The sequence below is a fragment of the Antedon mediterranea genome, chromosome 3, assembly GCF_964355755.1.
Source record: "Antedon mediterranea chromosome 3, ecAntMedi1.1, whole genome shotgun sequence".
In the NCBI taxonomy this organism is placed as follows: Eukaryota; Metazoa; Echinodermata; class Crinoidea; order Comatulida; family Antedonidae; genus Antedon; species Antedon mediterranea.
Window position 1 is genome coordinate 22,346,477 of NC_092672.1, and position 27,887 is coordinate 22,374,363.

Below are 27,887 nucleotides of genomic sequence, written 5' to 3' on the forward strand. Positions count from 1 at the left end.
CGAAAATATTACGTGTATCGCTCACAACTTCCAGGGTTATGATAGTTACTTCGTGCTCAACTACCTGTACGAAAACTCCATTGTACCGGATGTAATTGCTCGCGGTGGTAAACTTATTTCGATTAGGACTAAAGAAACGAGCATTCGATTCATCGATTCCCTTTCATTTCTGCCCATGCCTCTATCCAAATTGCCCAAAACTTTTGGCATCTCCGAACTTAAAAAGGGTTACTTTCCTCATTATTTTAATTCTTTAGAAAACCAAAATTACGTAGGTCCTTACCCCGATTCTTCAAATTATTCCCCCGATAAAATAACTACTTCAGGTCGAGAATCTTTCTTTAAATGGTACAACCAGAAAATTGAAAGTAATCAAGTATTTGATCTTAAAAAAGAACTCGTCGAGTATTGTATCAGCGATGTAGATATTCTCAGAAAGTGTTGTCTTACTTTTAGACATCTTTTTTTTAAAGTAACTATATCGCCGAAAAACCCTCTACTCGGCGGTGTTGACCCCTTTTCAAATAATTTAATGACAATTGCCTCAGCGTGTAACCACGTATTTTCTAGAAATTTTTTAAAACCATCCACCATCGCTCTATTTCCATCATCAGGGTATCTAACAACCGTTAACCATTCTCACTCTAGCATGGAATGGCTGTGCTACGAGTCGCATAAAAGGGGGGTCTTTATCCATCATGCCAGAAATGGAGGGGAAAAAATGTTTGGGCCTTACTCCGTCGACGGCGCATGTTTAGAAAACAAAATAATTTTCGAATTTATGGGTTGTTTTTTCCACGGGTGCCAAGATTGTTATAGACCCGATTCCATTAATCCCTTCAATAACGAGACCATGTTGGAATGCTTTGTCAAGACAAGCAAGAAAACACGGTTTCTGAAGGAACAATTTCCGGATTTCGAGTACGTCGAAATTTGGGAGAGCACGAATGGAAACGGATCAAACAATCGTTGGCCCCAAACATTAAATCTATCGTCTCCAAAGTTCCTTTAATTAGGCAAACTTTGAATCCAAGAGACGCGTTTTTCGGTGGGAGGACTAATGCCAGTTGTTTGTTCTATAAGGTAAAACCGGGTGAAGAAATTAATTACATAGATTATACTTCATTGTACCCTTATGTAAATAAATACGGTACCTACCCCGTAGGGCATCCTGAAATCAATGATCGCAACGACATGTCCACGGATATCAACGATTATTTCGGCTTGATAAAGTGTACAATCGAAGCGCCTAAAAAATTATTCCATCCGGTCTTACCTTATAGATCAAACGGTAAATTAATGTTTGCTCTCTGTAGAACATGCGCCGATTCCCAACAACAAACCGCTTGCAATCATTCCGGTACAGATAGAGAATTTACGGGTTCTTGGGCAACGATCGAAGTCGCTAAAGCCGTGGAAGTTGGGTACGAGATACGTAAAGTTCACGTAGTATGGCACTTTAAAAATAAAAGCGCGTACTCTGCAGATTCTCCCTCGTCCGGCCTATTTGCCTCTTACATTAACACCTTTTTAAAATTGAAACAAGAAGCTTCGGGTTGGCCTGAATGGTGTAAAACGCCCGAAGATAAACAAAAATACATTTCGGACTATCGAACCGTAGAAGGTATCGACTTGAATCATGACGACATTGCGTACAATCCTGGGCTTCGATCTCTGGCCAAATTAATGCTAAATAGTTTTTGGGGTAAATTTGGCCAGCGTGAAAATCTCACGAGAATTAAATATACGCAAGATCCTAACGAGGTTTACGATATTTTATCGAACCCTGGGATAACCGTTCATGACATAAATTTTGTTAATGATGATTTGGCGGAGGTAAAATACGAGGACGAGGAACAATTTGTAGAAGTTAACCGAAAGGTTAACGTTGTCATTGCCGCATTTACCACAGCGTTAGCGCGTTTAAAATTGTACGAGCTGTTGGAGCAATTACAGGAGCGCGTCCTGTATTACGATACCGACAGCGTAATCTTCGTATCAAAACCCGGGGATTGGGACCCTCCCCTGGGCGACTATTTGGGTCAGTTAACGACCGAGGTCGATCCTAAAGATGGTAAATTCATCGAGTCCTTCGTTTCTGGGGGGCCTAAGAACTACGCCTATAAATTGGATACGGGGAAGACCGTTTGTAAAGTTAAGGGTTTTACCCTTAACTTTACAAACGCTCAGAAAATTAATTTTGACACCGTCTCCAATATGGTAAGGGGTGTTGGCCCCGATACAATTAAGACGGTTGAGAAGAATCGCATAACGCGCAAGCCAAAAACACGAAAGATAGTCAACGAAACATCGACTAAAGACTATCGAATCGTGTACGACAAAAGAATTATTATCGAAAATTATCGTACAGTTCCTTACGGGTATGTTTGGTGAATCACGGCCATAAATTTCTTTTTAAAAATGTAAACATACTTTGTTATAGATAATTATTTGTTACTCTTTATACATTCTTTACCGTACTCTCTCTCTTTTTATAGTTTGAACAAAATATATTTGTAGTTTTAATGTAAATATTTTTATATTTGTTTTAATATAAATAATTTTTATACCCGTTTTTTTAAAGTCGAATTTTTGCGGGTTAAGTAAATATATTTTTAAATATTTTTCCGCTTGATTTTCTTATGTCGATACCGTTTCTCCTTTTTGTGTTTAAGTTATCATTATTTTTATTTATATTTTTTTTAAGTAAGATGATCACTTGAACGTTGAACTTATCTATTAGTACTCGGTTTTAAGTAATTAGTTTATTCTTTGTTTTATATTTATATATATATTTTTTTAAATTTAAATTCAAATAATTTTGTAAATTTTATGTAATCGGTTTGTGCAATAACTTTCTAAATATCTATTTTATATTAATTGTACAATAATAATTTCTTTGATTAATTTACTGTACATAATGTAAAAAACAAATACGCATTAGTGTTAATATGAATAAAGATTTAGATTTACGTTTTAAACATTGATTCAGTTTTATTGTTTAATTCGTGTCAAATAAGATGTTATAAAACGCAATTATTTAACTAAATTACCGTCATAATTGTAATGGCGAGTCCTTTGATAACACCTTTCACCGCAGTTATTAGCGGTCCGACATCTTCGGGTAAATCCGTCTTTGTAAGGAAATTGATTGAAAATAATTATTTCAATAAACCCTTTGACGATATTACATGGTGCTATGGTGAATATCAGAATTTATTTTCGGAATTAAGTACAGCTGTATCAAATATAAGTTTTATGGAAGGTATACCTATCGAAACATTAGATGCGTTTGATTCGAGTAAAAATCATTTAGTAATTATAGATGATTTGATGACAGAATGCAGTAGCGATAAAAGAGTCGTTAATTTGTTTTTTTTTTTTTGTTTTTTTTTTTTTTTTATTTCATACTCATCCAACAGTAACCCGCCAATTACAGGATGGATAAACTATTTAAAATTTCACAAGACAAACATATACACAAGATGCTCTACATAAACAAAGACTTATTATTAAGTCTTTGGGAGTGGAGTTGTAAATTGTCATGAGAAAAAAACCCTGACATATGACAGGACTTGAACCCAGGACCCTTAGATTGGTAGCCAAGCATCATAACCACCAAGCCACAGCTCCACTCCAAAGGATCTCATCATAGAAACATTTCAGTGATATTTATAATGCAAAATTTCTTCTACGGTTCCAAAGAAATCCGTACCATTACTTTGAATACTCATTATATCGTACTTTTTAAAAATCCACGGGATAAAACGCAAATATTGAATTTATCGAAACAAATGTATCCTGGCAAAGGGCGGTTCTTACAAGAGGCATTTAATGACGCTACGCGTGAATCGTACGGATACCTATTCATTGATCTCAAACCATATACGTCGGAAGAAATGAGAATACGAACAAATATCTTTTCAGTAGATAAACATTATGCTTACGTACCAAAAGTATAACACATGTGATTTGAAATTATTCTATTCATTCCAATACAAACTCACAACATGTCAAAACGTATCAAAAAGAACGCAGAGACTTTAAAGTTTTTAGCTAAATGTACGCCTAAACAAAGAAAGGCCCTGCTTGAGAATGCCGACAGTCAATTAGTAACAGCAATCTGTGAGTGTGCAAAGAACATCTTAAAAGGTAGTGTACCGGTGTCTAGTGCTCATAAGAAGAAGTTGACGAAGCATAGGAAACACTTGCGTGATATTTCCAATAAAGCTATACCTACGCTTCGACGTAAGCGTATACTACTTCAAAAGGGGGGATTTCTTGGTCTTATTTTGAAACCTATATTACAGACTCTGGGCGGATTACTTTTGGAATAAAATGGAGCACACAAAAAAATTGATTGTAGTTCCTCAAGAATTGGCAAATACATTGCTACATAGCAAGCACTATGAACAAAAGCACAAATCAATAACTAACGGATTAGACGACTCTATGCAGACTATTCTTAATAGACAGGATATTAGCGATCACGATAAAATCACAATGTACAATCAAGTACTTCAGCGTTTTTTAAATAAAGAGAAGCCCGTTAACAACCCTTCACCTATGAACATAAATATGCATGGACCTCTTAATGACGAAGACAAGAATGATGAATCGACAGAAGCAATTAAGGATGATTCGATGACAAAAGAAGTATTGCAAAGCATGCCTATATCGTTAAAATAAAAAACTAAGACATTTTTAGATCGAATAGACCGATACAGAAATATGGGTATTTTAGATTGGACAAAATACGGTGAAATGATCATCGAAGGAGAATTGCTAAAGGGTAGTAATTTATTTGATTTAACCAAAGATATGATACAAGAAAGGCGAGGATTTGAACCAGTGGGGTGGAAAGAATTTATATCGTTGTTGGCTAAGTTGAACACGCCAGAAAGTTTGATTGGAAATGCTACACGACGCAACATGTTGCAACGTCTAAAATCTGGTGAAATAAGCCCTCTTTCAAAAACCACATCTACAAAATCTAAACGACTTGAAAGATTTGATGACGACGATGACGATGAAGATAAAAAATATACTATTACTAAAAAGAAACGTACTAAAACTAAACCGAAAAGGCTTGGATTCTAATCAATGTTATAAAATGTTTTTTTCAGTTATTAAATGTATTCATTATTCAAATTTATTTCGTTGTTTGTTGTTTTCTTTCTTTCATTATTTACTAACCAACGCGTAATAAAGATACATACACATATTTTTTTTTTTTTTTCAACATTTAAATTTTAATACCAATATGAAAAAGACAACACTTAATTAAAATATGTTAGTTAACATTTTGACAAATTGTATTTTTATATACTCCTTATCATACACCGGTAGGTTAACATCGTATCTACGTTCTACAAAATCATTAACATGTGCATCGTTAGTATTCTTATCTTTAGTGAACATATTAACTATATTTGAGGTGTCAATACCTCTACATTTATGAGCCTGTAAACCCGTATCATTAAAAGTCCACGTGTTTACCGTACGATTTAGAAAATTTACAAAATGATTACTGTAATATTGAGGCGAATGTCCGAATGAATCAAAAAATTCACCCTCGTTAATATTGTTTAGAAAAAAAGCGACCCAATGCGAACCGTTTTGACTACTATCATCAACATTCGCTATGTAAGCACTAGGGTAACTTTTTATTCTTTTAGGTAACAAATCTGAAGGATATACACCTCGAAAATATCTTTGAGTTAATGGATCAGATTTAACTAGTTTTAAAAGTTGCACAGTATCCATGATTTTTTTTTTAAAGTCTAAAATTACGTTACGAGACTTATCGATTTCTATTAATGAATCAAATTCTGAATAAACTATTACGTTAATTGTTTCGACTAAAGCTGTAGCAAATTGAATTTCAAGACGTATATTGCCGTGTTTAATTAAATTGAAATGTCCACTGCTTGATAAATCGGGTGTAAGGTCGAATGCAAACAACGTGTATCCTCTGGCGTAGTCTTCTCTGGATATTTGATTTCCCGTGTCGTCGAATAATGTATTTAATCCGGAGAATAAACTTTGATAGGCTAAAATATAACTTCCTTCACCGTTTGCTTCAAAATTAGGCTTTAATGGTTTCCAAGGTATTTGCTCACCGTCCAAATATAAGGATATAAAATTTGTGTTAAAGTGTTGAAAATTAAATGGATTTTTGCTATAATCACCGTTGAAAGCGTCGGTTCCTACTAATCCTACCACTAAGCGTTTCGGTAGATTCCCGTTGTACAGCGACTCTCGGGTAAAGGAAAGGTTCCCCCGCGGTATCGACAGCGTTTTAACCGCGACCCGCCGAAGAGGGTATTTAGCTGACCCGCGCTCCAGCGCTTTTGCATGAGCCAACGCTATAGATGGATTTAGTTTCACTTTTCGTACGTAAATAGATGCAGCTTCTAACTGTAACTTATAACCAGCTTGTGCACCGGATGACATCAAACAGAATGCGTTTTTACTTCGATGCAGTTTTAATTTAATGTCAACTCCATTCAGCATCATACGATCTTGAAAGAATATATCGCAACAGGCCCGTATGCAGCATTTATAATGGGGGGGTGCGAGCGAAGCAAGCAACAATGGCTGGGAGCCAGGGGGCCGCCAAGGGCCCCCGGTCAGGGTCCAGGGGCCGAAGGCCCTGGAAAAATTTGCGTTATTTGACGTTCTAAAGACTGATGTAAGACTCTCTGTTGTGGCTTGGGCTAGTTGAACGATGGACACCAGAACTTAACGCTTTCATGATGAGGCCAACTCAGCAGGGGTGGCGCCAGGATCTTCCCGACGCGGGGGCTACATTCCCCGACGAGGGGGCTATGCGAGCGAAGCGAGCATCACTAGGCTGAGGGCCAGGGGCCGCCAAAGGCCCCCGGTGGGGTCCAGGGGGCGAAGCCCCCCCGGAAGCAACGCGTTCTAGCGTCATTTGAGGTCTTTTTAATCAGATTTAGGGTAGCCATTTTTCCATTTTTTATAATGCATAAATAAAATACTGCGTGCAAAAAAACGATGCGCGATGACTGTTTCAATCCATATTTTTCAATTTAAAAAATAAAAGTTCAAAGAAAATTTAGAAAAATAGAGTTGGAGGTCCCGGAAATTGGACTTATTATACTTCAAAACATGAAAAAAAATATATAAGTCCCTATCATGGGTTGTGACTGAGCTAAGAAATGTTTGAAAAATAGAGATGTTAGGTCCCGGAAAATGTACTTCTTGTTCTTCGAAATATGACCAGCTTTATTGTTGGGGCTGAGCTAAGAAAATGTTTAAAACTAGAGCTGCAGGTCTTCAAAAAATTGCATTTTATACTTTGGAAACATCAGGCCTAGAGGCTTAAAAAACGCAAGCGTAGACCTTTTTCAGTCGGGGAAAAAAGTTTATTCCTCCCAGGTGTATGCATGCGTACCATCTGGACTTCCGAGTGGTGAGAAATTCATGACATACAGGATATTGAAAATGTAATAACTATTGGCTAAGCGAAAATGGCATGTTTTTTTGTTTAGTAATGGATGAAAAATTTATTTTAGGTGCCCCACGGTACCGAAGGTTACTTGTAAATTAAAAAATTGGTGAACAAACGAACAATTAACATAATTCGTTTTTGCTGTAGTGTAGCGTACGTCGACGCAGTACACGACGTAACCGTCGGTAAACTTCGCCTGGAAAATAACACATTACACATTTTGGTCCCTGGATGAAACTTGATATCACGCGTCTCGACCCAACGTTGAACGATTCGTACAAAGGGATACCGCCAGACAAGTGCGTACCTAGCTATTGTTTAGTAGTAAGTTAGATCGCTGGCAATAATGAATGCATATAAAGTGCATAATATCACTCTGACGTACTCTCACGGTCAATGAAACGTCGCGGTTTTCTAGGCGCTGAATAGCTACGAAGTGAACGCGAACGCTTTTTACTGTATATTATAATTTGGTCCCTGGATGAAACTTGATATCAGGCGTCTCGACCCAACGTTGAACGATTCGTACAAGGGATACCGCCAGACAAGTGCGTACCTAGCTAATGTTTAGTAGTAAGTTAGATCGCTGGCAATAATGAATGCATAAAAGTGCATATTAGCCCTCTGACGTACTCTCACGGTCAATGGAACGTCGTGGTTTTCTAGGCGCTGAAGCTATATGAAGTGAACGCGAACGTTTTTTACTGTATATTATATTCCCCGACAAAAAGTACCCGTGTTCCCCGACGGGGGGTTGGCCTTCCCTTGTTTAGGCGCCGTATTCGATAGTGTCTGTATTTCCAGACACGTCTTTACCGCCGGTTAAGTTGTCTGTATTTCTCCAGCAAACACTTTACCGCGTACCGCGTACATGAAGCGCTAAGCTATTGCTTGTCGTCACATGATCGACTGCGCATGTTTTACATCGAGTTTGTAGTCAGTTCAGATTCCGTAATTTAATTACCGGTATTTTTTCATTTTATATTAGCATATTTTTGTTTGTATACCATTGATAATGTAAATTTTGTATTTATATAATGATATTGTCTTTAGTTAAACAAGACAAGAAAAAATACCAACCGAGGAAATAGTGGACCTTTTGGGACTTGGGGGGGTGCGTCTGCACCCAACGCACCCCCCCTGGATACGGGCCTGCGCAATGAATAGGTCCTATCAAATCAACCAATCGACTTCCTCGTATGTACTGAGATCGTTTTTTAAGTCCTTGATTCGCAGCAGCATCGTCTAAAGTTGGATTTGCTACATCCATTCTACCCGCTGTATCTTTATAAAACAATCCACCTCTAAGGTGATTTTCCTTCGCGTCAGCACCGTACGTTAACAAGGTTTCAATCATCGCTCTGTACGAATAAGTGTTATTCGATGGAGTAATTAATCTCTCATTCAAAGAAACGTCAACTTCATTGAATAAGGACTGTAGTAGTAAATTAGTTGGTCCAACAGGATCGTCAGCATGCAAATCTGTTCCATCGCCTCTTGTAATTTTAACTTTAACGCGTAGCATAGTCTGTGATAAATCTACGTATTCTTCGGTGGAACCTTGAATGTTAAATTGAACCGGTCCTGTATCGGTAATACTATTGAAAGGATGATACTGAACCCATTGTCCCTTTGTTATACTTGTTTGAGTCGGTGGAACAGAAAACAAATCCAATTCTGACTTTAAACATTCGCAAGATTGTTTGTGTACGTACGCCATAGTAATTATATTATTAATCAAATATATCGGAGGATCTTCTCGCTCTCTTAGTTCTTCTTCGACTGACTTCATTGCTTTTTCGCTTTCTCTTTTTATTCACTTTTCCGCTACCATTCTGAGAAACAATTCGTTTACCGGCTTGCGTGATTCTACGTTTTGCAGCTTGTTTGATATTTTGTCCACTTATAGCATCCTCCATTATTTCGGCTCCGGTTCGTAACGCTTGTTTTCCTAGAGTTTTGGCACCCTTTTTTAAAAGCGGTACAGCTTTTTTGAACAAACCAGACAACATTCCACCTAATCCGTACCCTCTCTGATTAGATGATCCATGAAATACAGGTAGGCTTAAACCGCCAGCTTGACCTACGTAGTAATCCTCATACGCGTTAGGCATGATTAAATGAGATGCGATGATCTACTCTGTCGAAAATGAAGCTTCACTAAAACCTTCCCACGTTGAAATGATACTTTCTCACCAGTGTCACTCCTTATATCTATCGAAATGGTATCAATTTCTTTTTTGATTAAACGCTTGTAGTGAGGCATCATGTATTCGTGAGAAGTAACGTTTCTCATTTGACTCTCCTTGGTTTGTACAATTCTCAATAAACGAACGCTTACATCTCCAACTCGTTGATGTTCGATTACGTCTGTATAAACGTATAAACCAGGTACACGATGATGAAGATTAATCGGATGATTACCTGTAACATTTGAATTTAATAGAATCGAAGATATGTCGAATCCCAATAACGTTTGCATACCTCCTAACGACGTTATAGATGTCAGAATATCGGTTGAAATATTAACTTTTTCCGATACAGAATTGAATTTAAACCTTATGTTATCATCCAACTTCTTTTTTCTTAAAGCAGAGTTTATCGTATCAATCAGTTTCGAACCTGAACTATAATATCCGCTTGTAATTTCGATTTTGTATTCCATCGTTGCTGTTTCTATTTGAGAAACGTTTAATCGTATCCAAATTTTATTGTTTGTATCGTCTACATTGTACCACGTATGTGGGTATTGTATTTCAGTTAAACCAACTTCCCACTCGCCTTTTAATCGTATCGACTCGGCTAATTTTGTAATGTAACTTGTAAGTGTATTTTCCGGAAAATAATTCAATGAACTATTGCTCGGTAGTGAGACGTGAAACTGAGATGACATGATGCTCGTGTTTATCTGACTAGATTCTGAACCCAACTGTTGAATTTAGCAGGGTACCCTAACCACTTAACGAAATATTCTGTCTTTCCATCACGCTTTCGCCTTTTAATTACTTTTTCGACGCGATATACATCTTTATCAGATTTTGAAACTTTTTGTAATTTTTTTTCGTAGACATTTCCTTCGATTATATCATTGTTCCAGTCCTTTACTTGATACGTTGGCATTGATGTTCCTTTACGTTTAAATACAGTGAATATCTCTTCTGTCCAGTTTGCTAAATAACCTTTTTCAAAAATCATTTTATATCTACTGATACGCACTTGATCACCGACTTTAAACTTAAAACGTTTTACCGGATGCTTTCTTTCACCATACAATTTCTGCCACACTTCGTGCTCGTTGTCGCTTGTAACGAGAATCGGTGCAGTTCCTATAGATCTATGTTTTGAATTATTGTAACTGGAAACTAATTTAGGAAGTGCGTCGATATATTTTTTATTACCGTTTGCTGTAAATAATTTCCACATTCTCGTTTTTAAAGTTCTATTGAATCGCTCAACTATGCTTGCCTTCGTTTCGTTGTTTGTCGTAAAGAAATGTATATCTTTAGATTTCAGATACGATTGTACTTTTTTATTTATAAATTCTGTACCTTTATCTGTATGAATTTTAATCGGTTTTCTTTTACCTGATAACAGTTTTTTCATAGCTTTTAATATGGTATCTGAAGACTTGTTCTTTATCGGTATAACCGACGCATATTTAGATAAGACATCTATGCATGTTATAAGAAATGTATTTTGCTTATTGTAACGTTTTAATGAAGTCAAGTCAACCAAATCCATTTCCCATTGTTCATCGATAGCGTTTACTTGTACACGGTTCCTCTTGAATTTTCGTTGAATTGGTTTATGTAATGTATATGTATCTTGATTGCTCAGCCATTCCTGAACTTGTTTCTTGGTAATATTTAATTCGTCTTTTACATTTTGATGAAGTCGGTCCACACCACCAAAACTACCGGGATGTTTAGGATCGTAATATACTTTTCTTAAGTACTCATCCATACTCATTACCCTCAATCATCCAAATGAAAATTGTAAAAATAATTCAAATACTTAAATAACACGCAAAGATCAAATTTCATTTTCGTTGTTGTTGTTAAAAACAAAATTTATTTCAATACACATTCTATTGCAATACACTTTACAAAAAATAAATCAAAATTACACAATAACAATTAAATAGAAAAAAAAATACTTTTATATATACACTAACGTATTATTTAGTCAGAAAAAACAAAATACATTAATCTCAAAAACATTAAATTTATTTTTAAATAACTTTTAAATAGAAATGAAGAAATACAAATGATAAATTAAATTTTTTTTTTTAATTTCTTTTACAAATACACTAGCAAGTTATTTAGTACTGAAAAAACCACACCAAAAATAACACACAGGTTAAAATGTTTAAATGCCCATTCAAAGTGGGTACTCGCATTTAAAAAATTGTTCAATTCAAGACCATCAATCCGTTCCGTTTTCCAAAAGATTACATTGTAATTACGGGAACTGTTTTAACCAATCGTAATTGTCATTCTTGTAGCTTTTTTTGGTCATTTGTGTTTCTGGCATTCCATTGTCATTCATGTCTACACCGGTTCCACAATCGTCAAATCCATCCAATTCTAAAAACATTTCATCGACCATGTCCTTTTGTTCCATTAGATCTCTCCACTGCATCATTGTTAAATTAATACCTTTCTTCCCAGGTTTAAATTTACCATCTGGTTCTGATTGATAGTATTCTCGGATACATACGTACATATCATCACCCCAACGTTGAGCAACGACGTGCCTCGTTTCATTAAGTTTAATACGTTTAGTAGCTGTAACTGTAATTCGACTATCATTCTTAAAAAAGTGATTCTTTACCACAGGTCGACAATCTTGTTGAAAAGAAGCGCTTGTATTTGGTTCATCTTCTACTCTCTGTTTCTTATCAGCTAATTTAGAATCGGCGTAATCAGCTGTTGGTTTGTAGAAGTTCATACTGATGAAAACTGTACTAAAATTCTCTTAATCAAGAATGTGGAAGTGAGTTTAGTGCGTTGTAAGCTGGTACTGATGAGTTCACTATAAATTTACCCATATATTTATACACACTAAAATAATGTATGCATGATGTCAGTAGCGTCCCTCTTTACCCACTTTTTGTTTTATTTTAAAAGGAAACAAAGAAATCTTTTCGTAAACGTAACCAATTTAAATGAAAATAAAACTAAACATTGGAAAACAAAAATCATGAAAAATAGTGAAACTAACATCATAACGTTACACATTAAACTTTAGTATGTCAAACACCCCGTGTCACTGCTTTCGATTTATCCCCTTTGTTAACAAATCCGGAAGATGGTTAATTACCTGTCGGTATAGTTCAATCAAGACATACTTATTATTTAACTTCATTCATTCTTATCTTTTTGTTTTAGTCATTGTTATAATATCCGGATCAAATAACTTATGTCTTTGGATTATGTCGGCATACATCAAGCAAAAACCTCAATTAACTAGTTTTAATTAACCAGGTGCATCTATGACTAATTCAAATCTTACAAAAACTATATTGTCTCACTTCCTTACCCTATGTTAACCATTGTATTATAATCCGAAACATAACACCTATTGACTTCAACCATTGTAAACCATTTTGTTCTCATCACAAGCAACTAAATTACCATATCATTTTTATTTAATATTTATTAATTTTATATTATAATGTATATTAATATATAACAAATCTATATAACAATTCTAGTGAAATGATATACTCTATTGTCTTATACTATCCCCATTGTTAACCATTGTTATAACCACGACTGACTATCCGTGTAACGATCATCTATATCACTGCCTGGAACAACAACAGTATCCTCACATTAGAAACACCTGGCGGATATTACGTAATCAGGAAATACCTCAAGGTCATTTTCTGTCTGAAGTAGGACTACTTCTACTTGTAGAGAATGTGCTCCAGAAAACAACGTCCAAGCGGTGCCGCAACTGGAGATTTTTGCAGCCGACCTTGGCGACTTTTTGGAACCAATAGTTCATAGAAGAAGAGGTACTGAATCTTTACTCTGAACCACAACCAATACCAGTGATGCCTGCTGTTGATGATGACATCGTTACTTATCGGCGATTAGCAGGAACAACAAAACGTGGGAATGTAAGTTCTTAAAATATTTATAATCTATTCTTTGTAATTTTTTTCTTTATTATCGCATTTCTTGTGAAAACCAACTTAACCTTCTGTTGTTTCAGGACTCGCTTGTAGACAGTCATGTGTACCAATATACAGAGAAGATTGATAAAAGACGGGCAAATACAACATGGAGATGTTTTCTCAGAAACAAGAATGTGACGTGCAAAGCAACAGTGTTGGAGAAGAATGGAGTTGAAACATTTTGGGACGAGTACCGCGAGGGCCAACGCAGTGTACGTTCTCAAATGCTTGCCGCGAGTAAACTTATTACTCGCGATGCTCGCGTTGAATAGTGCTAATGTATGTATGTTAGTTAAATTAGTTAAAAAATTAGTAAAAAATCTTATGTTAGTAATAAACATTAAATATAATTTTAAACTATTTGCAAACTATATTACTTATTAGTTAAGTAGTTTTGTAATATAACATGTTATTACTAGTAATAAAGTCAATTTTAATGCATGCTAGTGGTCATATATGAAAAAAACAATTATAAATATAAATGTTATATTATATGTTTATTTATAAAATATGGTAGTTAAGTTAATTCGTTCGTAAATTCTCAAACTTATAACATGTCTAAATAAAAATAGAGGAATTGATAATAAATGTGTTAAGATTGTATATAATAGAATAATTTTCATTTTTCTCTATCTGTGATGAATCTAACTGTATCTGAAAAGAAATCGTAATATTATATACAATAATACAAATGTAGAGAAAAATCGGTAAAGCAATGCACCCCTATTTTTTTAATGGAATAAGCCACGGAGATCGCCAATCTAAACAATGCATTTAATATAAACAATGCAAGCAAACCTAACCCTCTAAATAATCTCTCTCAACTATTAAAAAAAAACATGTTCATGAAAGACCTCGAACCGAGGGCTTCAGCGTAATAGGTTAAAGCCTTTACCACTAGACCAAACATTTCGGTTGGCAAACGTTGTTTACACTAATTATTTAATCTCTCTGCATTCTTATACAGCGCCCTCTATAATGTTCTCTATTATGTCATAATTAATCATGAATTATTCATGACTTCTGCCCACGTTCGTCCTGGAAAAAAAAATTACGCCGGCCGAACTCGTTGGCGGCCGAACACGACGGTATTCCTACATGTGGTGGCACAAAAAAGTTTTCAGGAATCATGACTGTTAGTGTTGACATATTTTGAACTTTAGTTCCCGGTAATATTTTACATATTTTATGGTAAAGTTAAGCTATCAGTGACTTTTGTAAAGGATAACAATAGGCCATTCCAACAATACAGGTGCCTAAGCCTACTAATAATTATTAAGCTAATAAGACAAGAATGATTTTAGCCTTAGGCTACTATAGTAAGCTGTGTAGTAAGTACTGTATGTAGGCTAAAGTTAAGCCCCCGATCCGGCCTCACTATGGCCTAGCTAGCTGAGATTTAGGTACCTGTCTTTCTTACTGTAACAGCAGTCTATCACAGCTTTTCCGACTGGCGAGGTATGCAAGACTTGATAATTTTAAGATTGAATGCCTACAACTTAAGCAATAAATCTGTTTAATAACTTGGTAGCAAAAATGATACATTAGTTACTATACAGTGTGTGCCGAAATTGTTTTGAAGTAATTAACCACTGATGGAAGGTATCCCATCCTTTAAGTCGCCTATGTTTTTTATGTTAAAAATTTTAAAACATGAAACCAGGTCATTCCGTGTCTTAAATGTACGTTTTATGGTAATATGATAAAAGAAAAAAAAACCAATGCACTACTAAATTTATTAGAATCGATTATTTTTCACATTTTTAACCATTTAAAGCCAAAACAAGTTATCGCAATAGGATAAGATGAATGTAATTTGTGACCTTCTTAAATTAAATCTAAAACACGTAGGGAATGGGACTTTAGACAGACTTCCCCCATGATTTTATTGTATACTCCTTGAGTGGTGGTAAAGATGCAACAGTATTCATAAAATGGTTTTGCAAAATGAGGACCAGTGAAAATACCACTACACCATGACGTCATTTATATTAACTAAAAAGATTACTAAAAGTATTACAGTTACCTCTGACTTAATTAAAGTCTTCAGTCCATGTTGATCAGATTTTTGTAGATTTTGTATTTTGGTATGACCCACTATACGACAAGATTACATGGTTTTGTAAATATTTTTTTCTCTAATTTTTTTAATTCCACAATTTTTCCAGTCATCTTAATTTTGTAAAGCTTGGTTTAATACCTTTAGCAGAGCATCATTCTTTACATTTGTTTCTTGAAGGTATTTGTATCATGAACACATTCTCTACGTTACCAAACTGTTCCAAGCCAAACACACACCATTTAACAAACGACTGACACATAAAATCTATGAGCGTAGTCAGCCTAGACGAGTACTAAGTCTTACCATTTGCCTCTTTTTTCATTTAAGGTAAAGATTAATAAGATAATAAATTAGTAACTTCTATCATAATTAATTATGAAAAACTACAGGGATATTGTAAATTAGAAATGTAAAAGTATGAATATATCCACTGTGATGTAACACATACACATCTATCAGACACACACTGCAGAATAAGTGTAATTTTCAGAATAACCATTAATTATATAGTTCTAGATAGTCTTTCTCCTTTTTGGCTGAAGTAGGGAAGGCCATTGTCCCTGTATCCCCCTCTTTTGATCCTGCATTTGCCCTCATGGTTTTTCAAGATTAAAAAAACATGTTGAAATACTTGCTGTTCTATTTAACTCAGTTCAACCTTCTTTTAACAATAGTCAATCTTTCAATTCATGACATTTTCTCACCACAACTCAATCATTCATTATTTGCATACTAATGCCAAGTGCCAAGCCATAATAACATTAATTTCCATAGACAGCTGCCAATACTGTAAACTATTTTATTTTGCAGGTTCATAACTGGGCAGCAGTGCCTCTTGTGGTTGTTACCTTGCCACAAAGGCAGAAATAGCAAAGCTTTGAAGAAGACTGCTCATAAAATTGCTGCAGCCAGGAAATATCAGACAACATAATACGGTATGTTTTTGCTATAGGCCTACAGTATAGCAATGATTTTCTATTGAAACTTGTTTTAATGAGATGTGTATGATTGATGTTATGTCTATTAGTATTAAGTTTCCATATACTACACTTAACAGCTTTTTGTGTTTTGTAAATCATGTGTAGGAGTTTTGTAAATGAATTGTATAGAATTTTAAAGTGAAATTCAATAGAATACTTGTGTATTGTGCTTCTATATTTAATAAGTGCACAGACCGTGGACACGTTTTTGTGATATCAAAGTTAGGTACTATTCATTGTGAATACTATAATAGAAATATACTCTAAAGAGTTAGACAGTTGGTGCTATGAATTGATTGAATTCAGACAACTAGAAAGTCAGTCCAGTTATTATGAATTACCAGATTATTCCAGTTTAGCCAATAATATGTAAGTTTGCAATGTAGACGTTATGTAAGTAAAGTAAGAAATACAGTATATTGCTGGTTTTTTAGATCAATTTTATAAATTCGATAAATATTATTTTATAATAGAAGGAAGCTGAAATAAGCTGGTTGAGAATTGAAATGTTTGGATAAAAGAGAAGAAAATTAAATGAGTTATTACAACAGGATATGTCATTTTTTTTGTCACCAGTATGTAGATTTAGGAGGACACTTTTATATAGTTTAACTCTATTTCCTTTAACATAACATGTTTGATAGCCTGATAAGTTTAGTAGACTTCTTTATTGATTTATTGACTGAATTGATTTATGTAGGTCTGTCAGTCTTTTAAACAGGTAACAGGTTAGATCTAGTATACCAATTGATTTCTGTAGGTCTGTCAGTCTTTTAAACATGTTACAAGCTAGATCTAGTATACCAATTTATTCCTGTAGGTCTGTCAGTCTGGTAAACATTTATCACATTAGATCTGATATATCAATTGATTTCTATAGGTCTTTCAGTCTTGTAAACATTTATCACATTAGATCTTATATACCAATTTATTCCTGTAGGTCTGTCAGTCTTTTAAACAGGTCACAGGTTAGATCTAGTATACCAACAGCAGTAAAACCTACAGGAATCAATTGGTATATCAGATCTAATGTGATAAATGTCTAAAAGACTGACAGACCTACAGAAATAAATTGGTATATCAGATCTAACCTGTTACCTGTTTAAAAGACTGACAGATCTACAGGAATCAATTGGTATATAAGATCTAACCTGTTACATGTTTAAAAGATTGACAGTCCTACAGAAATCAATTGGTATATCAGATCTAACTGTTTAAAAGACTTACAGACCTACAGAAATCAATTGGTATACCAGATCTAACCTGTTACATGTTTAAAAGACTGACAGACCTACAGAAATCAATTGGTATATCAGATCTAACATGTTACATGTTTAAAAGACTAATAGACCTACAGGAATCAATTGGTATATCAGATCTAACCTGTTAAATGTCTAAAAGACTGACAGACCTACAGAAATCAATTGGTATATCAGATCTAACCTGTTAAATGTCTAAAAGACTGACATACCTACAGAAATCAATTGGTATATCAGATCTAACATGTTACATGTTTAAAAGACTAATAGACCTACAGGAATCAATTGAGCTTGTTTCCCTCTAGTACTTTTTAGGGGTTCTATAGAAATTTAATAACATAACTCTAAAGGAAATTCCACAGAGTATTGTGAATTGTACATCAACAGAAAAAAGCGCATAGACCGTGCAAAAGTTGTTGTGACATCATAGCTAAAGTCAATAAGCATATTATGTGAATGAACACTAAATATGAAAATAGACTGTAAATTGGTTGAATTTTGAGTTGATTGGTAAAGTCAGTATAGTTATCAAGATTTCAAGTTGAGTCTGTAATTTGTAAGTTTGCATTGTTTGTAGTTCATATTAAAGCAAGAAATACTACCCTAACTATTATCAGATAAATTTATTTACAAATTTGTAATTTACAGTTTAGTATTGAAGGCTGCAATGAGTAGATTTGAAAATAAACACTGAAATACTGTTTGGATCAGAGTGCAAACAATTTTTGTAAATGTAAGAATTACACAATTGTGGGAAGCGGGTTAAGAGTATGGAAGGGGCATGTTCTTTCACCCCTAATTAGGGATGTCAGAAACTCTAAACTCTGGGCAATCTCTAGGCTTGATTGTTGTTTTACCTAGTCACCATGCATACAGATTATAAGCCAATTATAATCTGAAAAGAAATTCTAAAAATGGACAGAAAAGTATGAGTCATTGTACTGTATTAAACAATTTTTTGCACGGCAACCAATTCTATGTAAAAGATACCGAGATTTAATTAATTTTACAATGCTAAAGTAATTTTTTTTTTCTCTTTTGTGGGGCAGCCCACTTTTATTGCACATATTATGATAAACAATATGATATTTATATTACACATTCTGAGGTTAAAAGATTATAGAAAATATTGTGATATTGTGTTGAAATCTAAATATGATAAAACAAGTATACAGAGAAAATTTATATTACAGAGCTAAAACGATATAAAGATTAACTCAGTTAATATTCAGTATTAACAAGCACGAATGTGCAATACTCGGGGTACAGCAAAAGAAGCTGTAATGACGTCATAAGACCGGATGTAACGTAACATACACATCAATAACCGCGCTACCAAATACGGCTATACGGTACCATCTTCGAGACGTGATATGGCTGCATCCGGTATGAAATTAAAAAATCCGGCTCTATAGCTTTGAGGACATGTCCCTGTAGTATATTCATGCTAAATCCGAGCTCAATACTACAAGGAAAGGGAGGAGTATTTACCGATTACACAAAATAAATATTTAAAAAAATAATAAAAATAAGATATACTGTGTATAATTATCATATTGCGTAAAGGACGCCTTGAAACTTTCATCCGTCGGGCTGGTAAAATGATTGGTCTGGAACTGCCTTCCTTTACCGATGTGCACCTAGAACACCTCCAAAAAGATTTTGAACGCATTGAGTCGGATGCCTCTCATCCTCTCCACAAAGTAATCATAGACCAACTTAATCCAAGTGGTAGATTGAGGCTCCTCAGTGTGAAAACAAATCGATTTGCTAAATCCTTTATTCCCTCCGGTATCATCTAGTACAACAGGAAGTCAAGAAGATAATTTTATCTTGTAATTTTGTAGATGTTTTTATAAGAATGGTTTTATGCTATATTTGTTTTTATTGTGTGTTCTTTGTTATTATGATGAGCAATGAATTTCCTTTTTGAGGATCAATAAAAGTTATCTTATCTTATCTTATCTTATCTTATACACTACTTTTCACCATAAAGTTAAATAAAAAAGGTTTCGCCCGGGCTCGAACCAGGTACCTTCTGCGTGTTTTTAAGTAAACGTGATAACCACTACGCCAACAAGCCGCATATAACTACATAGCGCTGTGGTGTGTGTCACACATTGTGGCTTCCTAATTAAACAAATTAATTAAAAAAAAGCACGAATGTGCAATACTCGGGGTACAGAGAAAGAAGCTGTATACAGACGTATACAGTTAAAGTTAAAGAAAAATAGGTTTCACCAGGGCTCTAACCGGGACCTTCTGCGTGTTAAGCAGACTTGACAATCACTACACTACGAAACCCACTTACACTAAAAATGTGGGTTACAGAAAGTTTTTTAATCCATTTAAATTACAAATAAATATGGTAATAAGCACAAAGAAAAATAAACATGTGTAAAAGTGATAATTACCGATTACACAAAATAAGTATTTAAAAAAATAATAAAAATAAGATATACTGTGTATAATTATCATATTGCGTATACAGTACTTTTCACCATAAAGTTAAAAAAAAAAGGTTTCGTCCGGGCTCGAACCAGGTACCTTCTGCGTGTTAAGCAAACGTGATAACCAACACGATTTTGTGCCATAACGGATTTCTACAATCCGCATTATTTATAGAATTTTCCTAAAAAAAAGCTATCATTAGAATTAAAAATATTATTTGAAAAAACAGATGTGGTTGTAAGATTTGTTTAATTATTGAGAAAGCATACAGTTTGATAATGTCAGCCATAATGTACATTATGGTAAATATTTTAGAGATAGAAAAAGATCAATAAAATAGATCGACAATATGCAAATCCTTGTTTATTCTATAAATTTATAATTCGCTATCATTTTTATAATTATAGAAAAAAACATACTAGCTTTTTTAGGTTAAAATATACTGTCCGTTTTCCAAAACAACAATAGACATTACACAATGAGTTTTGTTCGGATTATGAGCTTCTTATTTAAACTAGGTTTAATGTGCAGAAACTGCTTTATTTAATAAAAAAATAAATGGTATGGGCCAAAAAAATCTTTATAATGTCCATTTTTTTCGCGAAGTACACACAAAGCAAAGAAAACAAATTTTAATAACTGCAGAATATTTTTAATTTTTAATCATTCATTGTTTTAATACAACTTTACTATAAAGTTCATCTACATGGTCATAAACATTATGACTACAGTATATGGTTGAGCTATTGTTATAAAAACTACATGGTCATAAACTTGACTACAGTATATGGTTGAGCTACTGTTATAAAAACTACACGGTCATAAACATTATGACTACAGTATATGGTTGAGCTATTGTTATATAAACTACATGGTCATAAACTTTATGACTACAGTATATTGTTGAGCTATTGTTATATAAACTACATGGTCATAAACTTTATGACTACAGTATATGGTTGAGCTATTGTTATACAAACTACATGGTCATAAACATTATGACTACAGTATATGGTTGAGCTATTGTTATATAAACTACATGGTCATAAACTTTATGACTACAGTATATGGTTGAGCTATTGTTATATAAACTACATGGTCATAAACTTTATGACTACAGTATATTGTTGAGCTACTGTTATACAAACTAGATGGTCATAAACTTTATGACTACAGTATATGGTTGAGCTATTGTTATATAAACTACATGGTCATAAACTTGACTACAGTATATGGTTGAGCTACTGTTATATACAATTATGAAATTGGTTGAAAATTAAATAATTTTTTTTAGATTCATTATACATGTAAAATTCCATTAATGTGCACCCTATTGTGACAACCAGTGAGTTGTAAAACTCCCTGCATTAACTTTCATTTAAAAAGTCATCTCTTAATTCTTTTAATTTAACAATAACATTGGTAGGCAATCTACTAGTTGGTGTTAAATTAAATATACTTATCACCTCCTCCTTCGATATTATTTCTCGCCATTCTTGTCCATCTTTTTCACACAGAACAAACCGGGAAGTATACGTTCCAGTGTACCACACTACTTCTACCTTATTGTTATTTATGCTGAATATTTTGCCTATCTGAGGCCATTCTGTGGGATATCTCCTTAAAGCTGTTGCTACCATAGCACCAACATCGAGTTGCTGTGGTGGCTTACGCTTCGAAAATTTACCAATGTGTACCTAGTAGTGTGGGAGAAAGCATAGAAAAGTCATAATCATTTTTCTTACAACCCTAAAAATATAGAATTTTCGTTGATGCATTTGCTTGATGCGATTATGAGATCATATCCCAAATATAAGCACTGCTTTAAACTATGTTGCATTACATTAAATTTTGAAAATCTATAATATCTTTATCATACCGGTCTTATTTCATTTTCATTATCTGAGTCACTAATGTCTGTCTCGTTTCCATCAGATTCCTCCCTCATAGGGCTTGCATTGTTGTCATTAAAAATGATGTCATGGAGCAAAAATCGCTGTTCATTTCCTAAAAAAAAAGAGTACGTATTAGTTTTAAAAAGTAAATAATATACATTCATACAAAATATCATGATATATTTATGCTGAGGTGTTTGTTGCATAAAAGCTGGGCCAATACATTGCGCACCATGCTAATCAGATGCGGATTGATTGATTTTATCTTATGAATTAATCAGGAGGCATGTTTCTCCAGTGTACTCCACTAGATATCAGTCATGTTATTTGATAATTTTAGGTTCTCACATAAAATGATCAGTGGAAGCATGCATTGGTGAATGTGACCCAACATAGTTGTGTGGAGTAAATAGTTGAATTTTGTTATAGCTGCTGAATCTATACTAAAATCAAATTTCTCTTGTTAACCAAAAAATATATGTGTAAAATGGTGAAACATCACACATGCAATGTAGTACAGTACATACCTTCTGTGATCTCTTCTATATTATTTAAAAATTCCTCCCACCAGTCACGTTCTTCTATTCGCAAAAAATTTGCAACAGACGCCAGACTTTTTTTTAACTTTGGTATATCTGCATTACTAAAATCAGGAGTACACAACACTGGTATATCAGCAGGGCTTTCCTTGAGCAAATATGGAAGTGTGTCCATTTCTCTTGCACATTCACACCAAGTACAATCCGTTGACCAGTTCTTATAGGACATGATGCATTTTCCGGTTTGAGCCAAAACAAACTTAAACTGGTGTGGTTTGCTGTGGTAACGTATGTCTTGCATGTATGGTACTAACCAGTTCTTAATGTCATGCAGATAGGAAATGATACTTGATGTAATCGGCAACTTTTTGTACGAGTTTTCAACAGCACTTCGAAGATGATCAAGTGTAGATGCTCTATATTTGTTCAGGTATTTGGCCACACATGAAAATAATTGGGTCAATATCCTCGGGAGTGTGACCCACCATTAAAAACCCAATCTTTATCTGAAAGAGTAAAAGAAGTAATGATTTAAAATTAAAACTTTTCAAAGCAAAATAAAAAAAAATACATTTTTAGTATATTTCCATTTTTTCCTCATCTAGTTAGACTAGAATGTTATTGAATATTTTATGTCTTTAGATAATTACCAATAGTAAATTAATTACTGTCCTATTAGGCTGGTGGAAATCACCCAACACAGGGGATATTTTGTGGTGAACGAGAACAGGGTAAATGAATGATGAACTGGGTTCTTTAAAGTGCACTGTGTATACTGTTTTATTATTTATATACCATTTATAAATGTATAGTCATTTACCTTTCGAAAAATCTTTAACTCTACAAGAAGAGCACATAGGGCAAAAACAAATCTGTTTTTATTATCCTTTCCGCTATTGTCCAACTGCAGATATAAGACTGGTGGTAGAGGTTGTATCTCTGACAGCACCGTCAGTATAATGTTGCAGGTTAGGTTTGAGTCATGTGGAAACTGCTTTAGGTCAATGAAGCAGTGCCCATGTCGCCCATGTACCAGAACACCAGTTACATGTGTGGCTAGTTTCCACATCTTCGAAGGAGTTGTGAGGCCCATCATACATGCATCTGGATTGTACAGTATGTTTTTCCAGTATTTTATTATGAATGAAAATTGAACCTACAGGACTTTCTGCATAACATTGAAGTGAATTTATAAAAATACGTTAAAAAATACTTCAGTCAATGAAGATGACATGGATTTTGTCCATTGGTACAAACCATAATAAGTGTAAAAACGTAAACATACCTCAGGTATTACAATATGCTTGAATTCAACACACCAAAACTTGTAGAATGTCGCTAATGCACACACATCTTCATTTCTTAGCTCAAACTCATCTTTCATATGCATGTACACATCATGTTTGGTAAGCGTTGATGGTAGATGGATTTGTCCGTTAGTTGGCATTTGATCACCGTATTCATTACAAAATTTAATAAACCAAGCCCGACACTGTTGAGTTGAATTGCTATATACCATCTTTCTGGTGAAGTTGGGTGGTAAAAGATAACAGCATCCTTCTGAAAAGAAATAAAATGTAAATTTCAAATATTAGGAATTTCAAATACTGTACTATTTTATTATTGTTTGGTTTAATCCATTGATTAATGACTTATGATCATTTTGCATTATCTTTCTAACATAGTGTTAAGCATATTAATTTTATTGTGTAAAAATAATTAAACAATAATCAAATGCATTCTATCTATTCATTTAAAAAAAAGTTATTCTCCACTCCTCGTCAGATCCTGCCTATGTCCCTGTATAATACGACTATAAGTATAATGGAAAGTAATCTTCACACAGTCACAGTAATCTTTCCGTTTCAGCAACATTAAAACACATACATTAAAAGTAATATTAACAGCATGTAAAATTAAATAATGTAAAATGTACTGTAAAACTAAACAATTAATTACCAATAGCTTGCTTCCTTATTTTGTAAAAAGTTGACCGGCCAATACCATTTACTAACATCCATGCTTTTGCACAAACTTTGTTAGCACCAACTAGTAGACAGATTTTGGTGGCACCTCCGGATGTGCTGAGATGTTCATTGAAATATTTAAGGATCCAACAGCGTTGTTCATATTCGGTCATTGCTTGAAATGCTTCCCTTGTCTGTTTTATTTCTCTAAAATTTAGCATACCAATGCACATTAATGCACAACAGCAGGTCAAATACAAGTTGTGTATTGGCTGTAGGTGATTCCTTTTCCTTTTTTCTACAGAAAGAATAAACTTACATTATCCATTGGCAAAAAAAACAAACAAACAAAATAACAATTATATGGTACCAATTGCGGAAAATGTGATCAGTCAATACGGTTTCAGAAGTTTTGGAGGTTACGTAAAACTAGGTGACTAATTCGCATTAATATATAGATACTTTTAATTCTTTGACAAACAATTTTTTTTTCGGTTCAGATAATTCAATTTCAATTTTCGAGTGTTCAATTACAGGTTGTGCAGGTGCCTTGTTCATTGGACAGTCCTACCTATTTACATACCATACAGACATAACATTAGAACCTGACCATAGAATCAGACACAAATGGAAACAACCAGCAATTTCCATATCTTTTAGGTACAGCACAACCATCAACATCAAGCACTATTTAATAAAAGTAGTTTTAAAAATTAATGACATATCAAACCTACCACTACGCTTACTTGTGTGATTAGAGATTTTAATCTCATCATCACTTGATCCAGATGAATTAAGGTAATTAGTTTCTACAGTCTCTAGGCCTCCTGTATTTCTCTTGCAGGCTAAATAAAAATATAGTAGTTTAATATTTATAGCAGCCTATGCAACATACATGTACAGTAATTCTTCATTTGGGGTAACTGGTGATTGATAGCAGACATTTTCAAATTTTGGATAGTGGAAGATAATATTTTGATCCAGGAGCTATAGGCTTTATGGGAGGTTATTACCATTTATCCTTTTTTTTTCACCATTATTCTCATCGTTATTAATAATGAGGTTTTTGTTGTATTTTGTTATTTCTGAAGAATGCACCTTTGTAATTATTAAGTATGCTAATGATTTAAAGGTGTAGTAGGGAAGTAAATCTAAATAAATAAACTAGCCTCTATAGAGGATACTAATATCTACTGGCTAGTAGTAGTAGTAGTAGTAGTAGTAGTAGTAGTAGTAGTAGTATTATTAGGCTGGCTGCTTAAAAGGTAATTCCCTACCCAAGCCTAGATGAAGTTTTGTATAAAGTTGGTAGGAGCCCTACTAAGAAAGGTTAGCAAAAGCTCATGGTTAATGTTATTGCTACTGACCTGCTGATATGTCATCATCGGAAGTATCGACATCGGAAGTATCGACATCTGTTGTAGAAACCTCCCATGCTTTTCTCTCTGCTGCTGGAGGAACTTTGGTAGTTGTTACTAGACAAACAGAGTCTATGTTGTAATCAGAAAATGTGCAATTTAAACTATTATCATAGAAATACATTTATTGTTTAAAAGGGACTGCTAATTTCAATTTTTTATTTTATGATTCCAGATCAATTATTTATTTTACATATCAAAATAATTTCTTTTTTTTCCAGTAAAAAACCCTTGCCAAGGGGACATTATTTTGTTCCTGAAGCCTTAATAGGGGTTATACTGAACGTAACTAGAGGTGGTCCAGTGAAATAGAAAACGTTAACAATGCAAACTTCTTTGTTAAGAACAATCTCAACGCACACAATTGTGTTATAAGTACGGAAAGGTAAATCAACAAAAAAAAAACTATACTCAACGATAAATGTCCCAATCGAATACGACATTGCTACCTCCCAGATCGGGCCCATAAAAACATAGGGATAGGCCTAGAGGCGGCCTCTACTCTAACCTAGTAAATAACTACATAACATGTCATTGTATTGTTAAAGTTACTGACCTGCTGACTCTGTCGGTATGTCATCATCAGAAGTATCGACATCTGTTGTAGAAACCTCCCATGCTTTTCTCTTTGCTGCTGGAGGAACTTCGGTAGTCGAAATCCCAGTAGGTGACCCTTCTGTATCATCAACAGCAGAACATCCATTATTGATTGATTGAATTGAACCGTTCCCACGTACAATTAGGCCTACTTCATCATCTTCACTTGAAGAATAGTAAAGCATACGCTCAGTTGGATAAGCAGTGCTGTGTGTTGTTGTTACTTGACAAACAGATTCTGTATCGTAATCAGAAAATTTGCAATTTGATTAAATTATTATCATACATAATTAATTAGATATTAAATCAAGAATGATTCCACCGAAATTTTGAGTTAAAATAACGATAGTGAAGCATATGAATAGGCAAACTGCCTAAAAATTGACATGTTTTGAGAAACTATTCTCATCTTCCACCAGAACAGAAAACAACGCCTAGGCTTAGAGTACTTATATACCAATAGGACAGGTTGTATGTAAATGAGGAAGTAATTAGCATGATAAAACAACAAGGAATGTAGGCAACAAACAATCATATGGCAAGCGTGACGCCTATTCATCAAATGCCTCACTATCGTTATTTTAAATAATTAATTATATGCCACACATCGTAAAATATTTAAATTGAAAATGTGTATGTTTGATCTCTTCTTTGGGACACCCTTTCCCACAAACAAGTGGATATAGGCCTATTAAGGGGGCCGGCACACATTTTGAGTGTAGGCCTACCTGGAAAATGGTTGATTACCCCTATTAAGTTTTTTCTATCCCAAACACAGTACAGTACTACATACTAAAATTCCCATATGAATAGGCCTAGGCTAGAGCCTATCTCTAGCTAGGCTTAGTAATAAGTAATATTTACTAGGCCCAGGCCTAGGGCCTAGTACTAGGCCTAGTAGTAGTAAATAACTAGGCCTCTAGGCCTAGGCCTACCTAGGTATGAACATTCATTGTTGTAGGCTAGGCCTATTGTATTGTTATACTCACCTGCTGCTGCTGACTCTGTCTCAAGTCTGTATGTCATCATCAGAAGTATCGAAATATGTTGAAGAAACC

At 34.2% G+C, this 27,887-nt stretch overlaps 4 protein-coding genes across 4 annotated transcripts; 1 reads left to right on the forward strand and 3 right to left on the reverse strand.

Annotated features, from left to right (window-relative positions):
• The first annotated feature begins 861 nt into the window (after window positions 1–861).
• Window positions 862–2,394, forward strand: LOC140044145 (uncharacterized). Its single transcript, XM_072088624.1, has one exon. The coding sequence runs from the start codon at window positions 862–864 to the stop codon at window positions 2,392–2,394; it is 1,533 nt and encodes a 510-aa protein (XP_071944725.1).
• A 2,927-nt stretch (window positions 2,395–5,321) lies between these two features.
• Window positions 5,322–9,197, reverse strand: LOC140044147 (uncharacterized protein F54H12.2-like). Its single transcript, XM_072088625.1, has 3 exons — window positions 8,630–9,197; window positions 5,794–6,524; window positions 5,322–5,369 (listed from the first exon to the last, which is right to left on the reverse strand). The coding sequence occupies exons 1-3, from the start codon at window positions 9,195–9,197 to the stop codon at window positions 5,322–5,324; spliced, it is 1,347 nt and encodes a 448-aa protein (XP_071944726.1).
• An 11,863-nt stretch (window positions 9,198–21,060) lies between these two features.
• LOC140043713 (uncharacterized) lies at window positions 21,061–23,456 on the reverse strand. Its single transcript, XM_072088207.1, has 3 exons — window positions 22,836–23,456; window positions 22,293–22,420; window positions 21,061–22,110 (listed from the first exon to the last, which is right to left on the reverse strand). The coding sequence occupies exons 1-3, from the start codon at window positions 23,146–23,148 to the stop codon at window positions 21,781–21,783; spliced, it is 771 nt and encodes a 256-aa protein (XP_071944308.1). The 5' UTR covers window positions 23,149–23,456; the 3' UTR covers window positions 21,061–21,780.
• Window positions 23,457–23,973: 517 nt separating this feature from the next.
• Window positions 23,974–27,393, reverse strand: LOC140043714 (uncharacterized). The gene is made up of 5 exons (XM_072088209.1): window positions 26,789–27,393; window positions 26,182–26,304; window positions 25,549–25,659; window positions 24,807–25,112; window positions 23,974–24,407 (listed from the first exon to the last, which is right to left on the reverse strand). Exons 1-5 carry the CDS (start codon window positions 27,012–27,014, stop codon window positions 24,037–24,039), a joined length of 1,137 nt encoding a protein of 378 aa, XP_071944310.1. The 5' UTR covers window positions 27,015–27,393; the 3' UTR covers window positions 23,974–24,036.
• Window positions 27,394–27,887: the final 494 nt, after the last annotated feature.

Excerpts from the sequence above, each read along its gene's own strand:
- LOC140044145 (XM_072088624.1), top strand. The coding sequence starts at position 862 with ATGCTTTGTCAAGACAAGCAAGAAAACACGGTTTCTGAAGGAACAATT.
- LOC140043713 (XM_072088207.1), bottom strand. The coding sequence starts at position 23,148 with ATGCAAGACATACGTTACCACAGCAAACCACACCAGTTTAAGTTTGTT. Across the intron at positions 22,421-22,835 it reads TATAGAAGAGATCACAGAAG|GAAATGAACAGCGATTTTTG; the intron begins GTATGTACTGTA and ends CTTTTTTTTTAG. Across the intron at positions 22,111-22,292 it reads ATGAAAATGAAATAAGACCG|GTACACATTGGTAAATTTTC; the intron begins GTATGATAAAGA and ends CCACACTACTAG.
- LOC140044147 (XM_072088625.1), bottom strand. The coding sequence starts at position 9,197 with ATGGCGTACGTACACAAACAATCTTGCGAATGTTTAAAGTCAGAATTG. Across the intron at positions 6,525-8,629 it reads AGGACCTATTCATTGCGCAG|ATCGTATGATGCTGAATGGA; the intron begins GCCCGTATCCAG and ends TATTCTTTCAAG. Across the intron at positions 5,370-5,793 it reads AAATCGATAAGTCTCGTAAC|AACGTAGATACGATGTTAAC; the intron begins GTAATTTTAGAC and ends ATGATTTTGTAG.
- LOC140043714 (XM_072088209.1), bottom strand. The coding sequence starts at position 27,014 with ATGCTTTACTATTCTTCAAGTGAAGATGATGAAGTAGGCCTAATTGTA. Across the intron at positions 25,113-25,548 it reads TCACACAAGTAAGCGTAGTG|AAAAAAGGAAAAGGAATCAC; the intron begins GTAGGTTTGATA and ends TTCTTTCTGTAG. Across the intron at positions 24,408-24,806 it reads AATAAGGAAGCAAGCTATTG|AAGGATGCTGTTATCTTTTA; the intron begins GTAATTAATTGT and ends ATTTCTTTTCAG.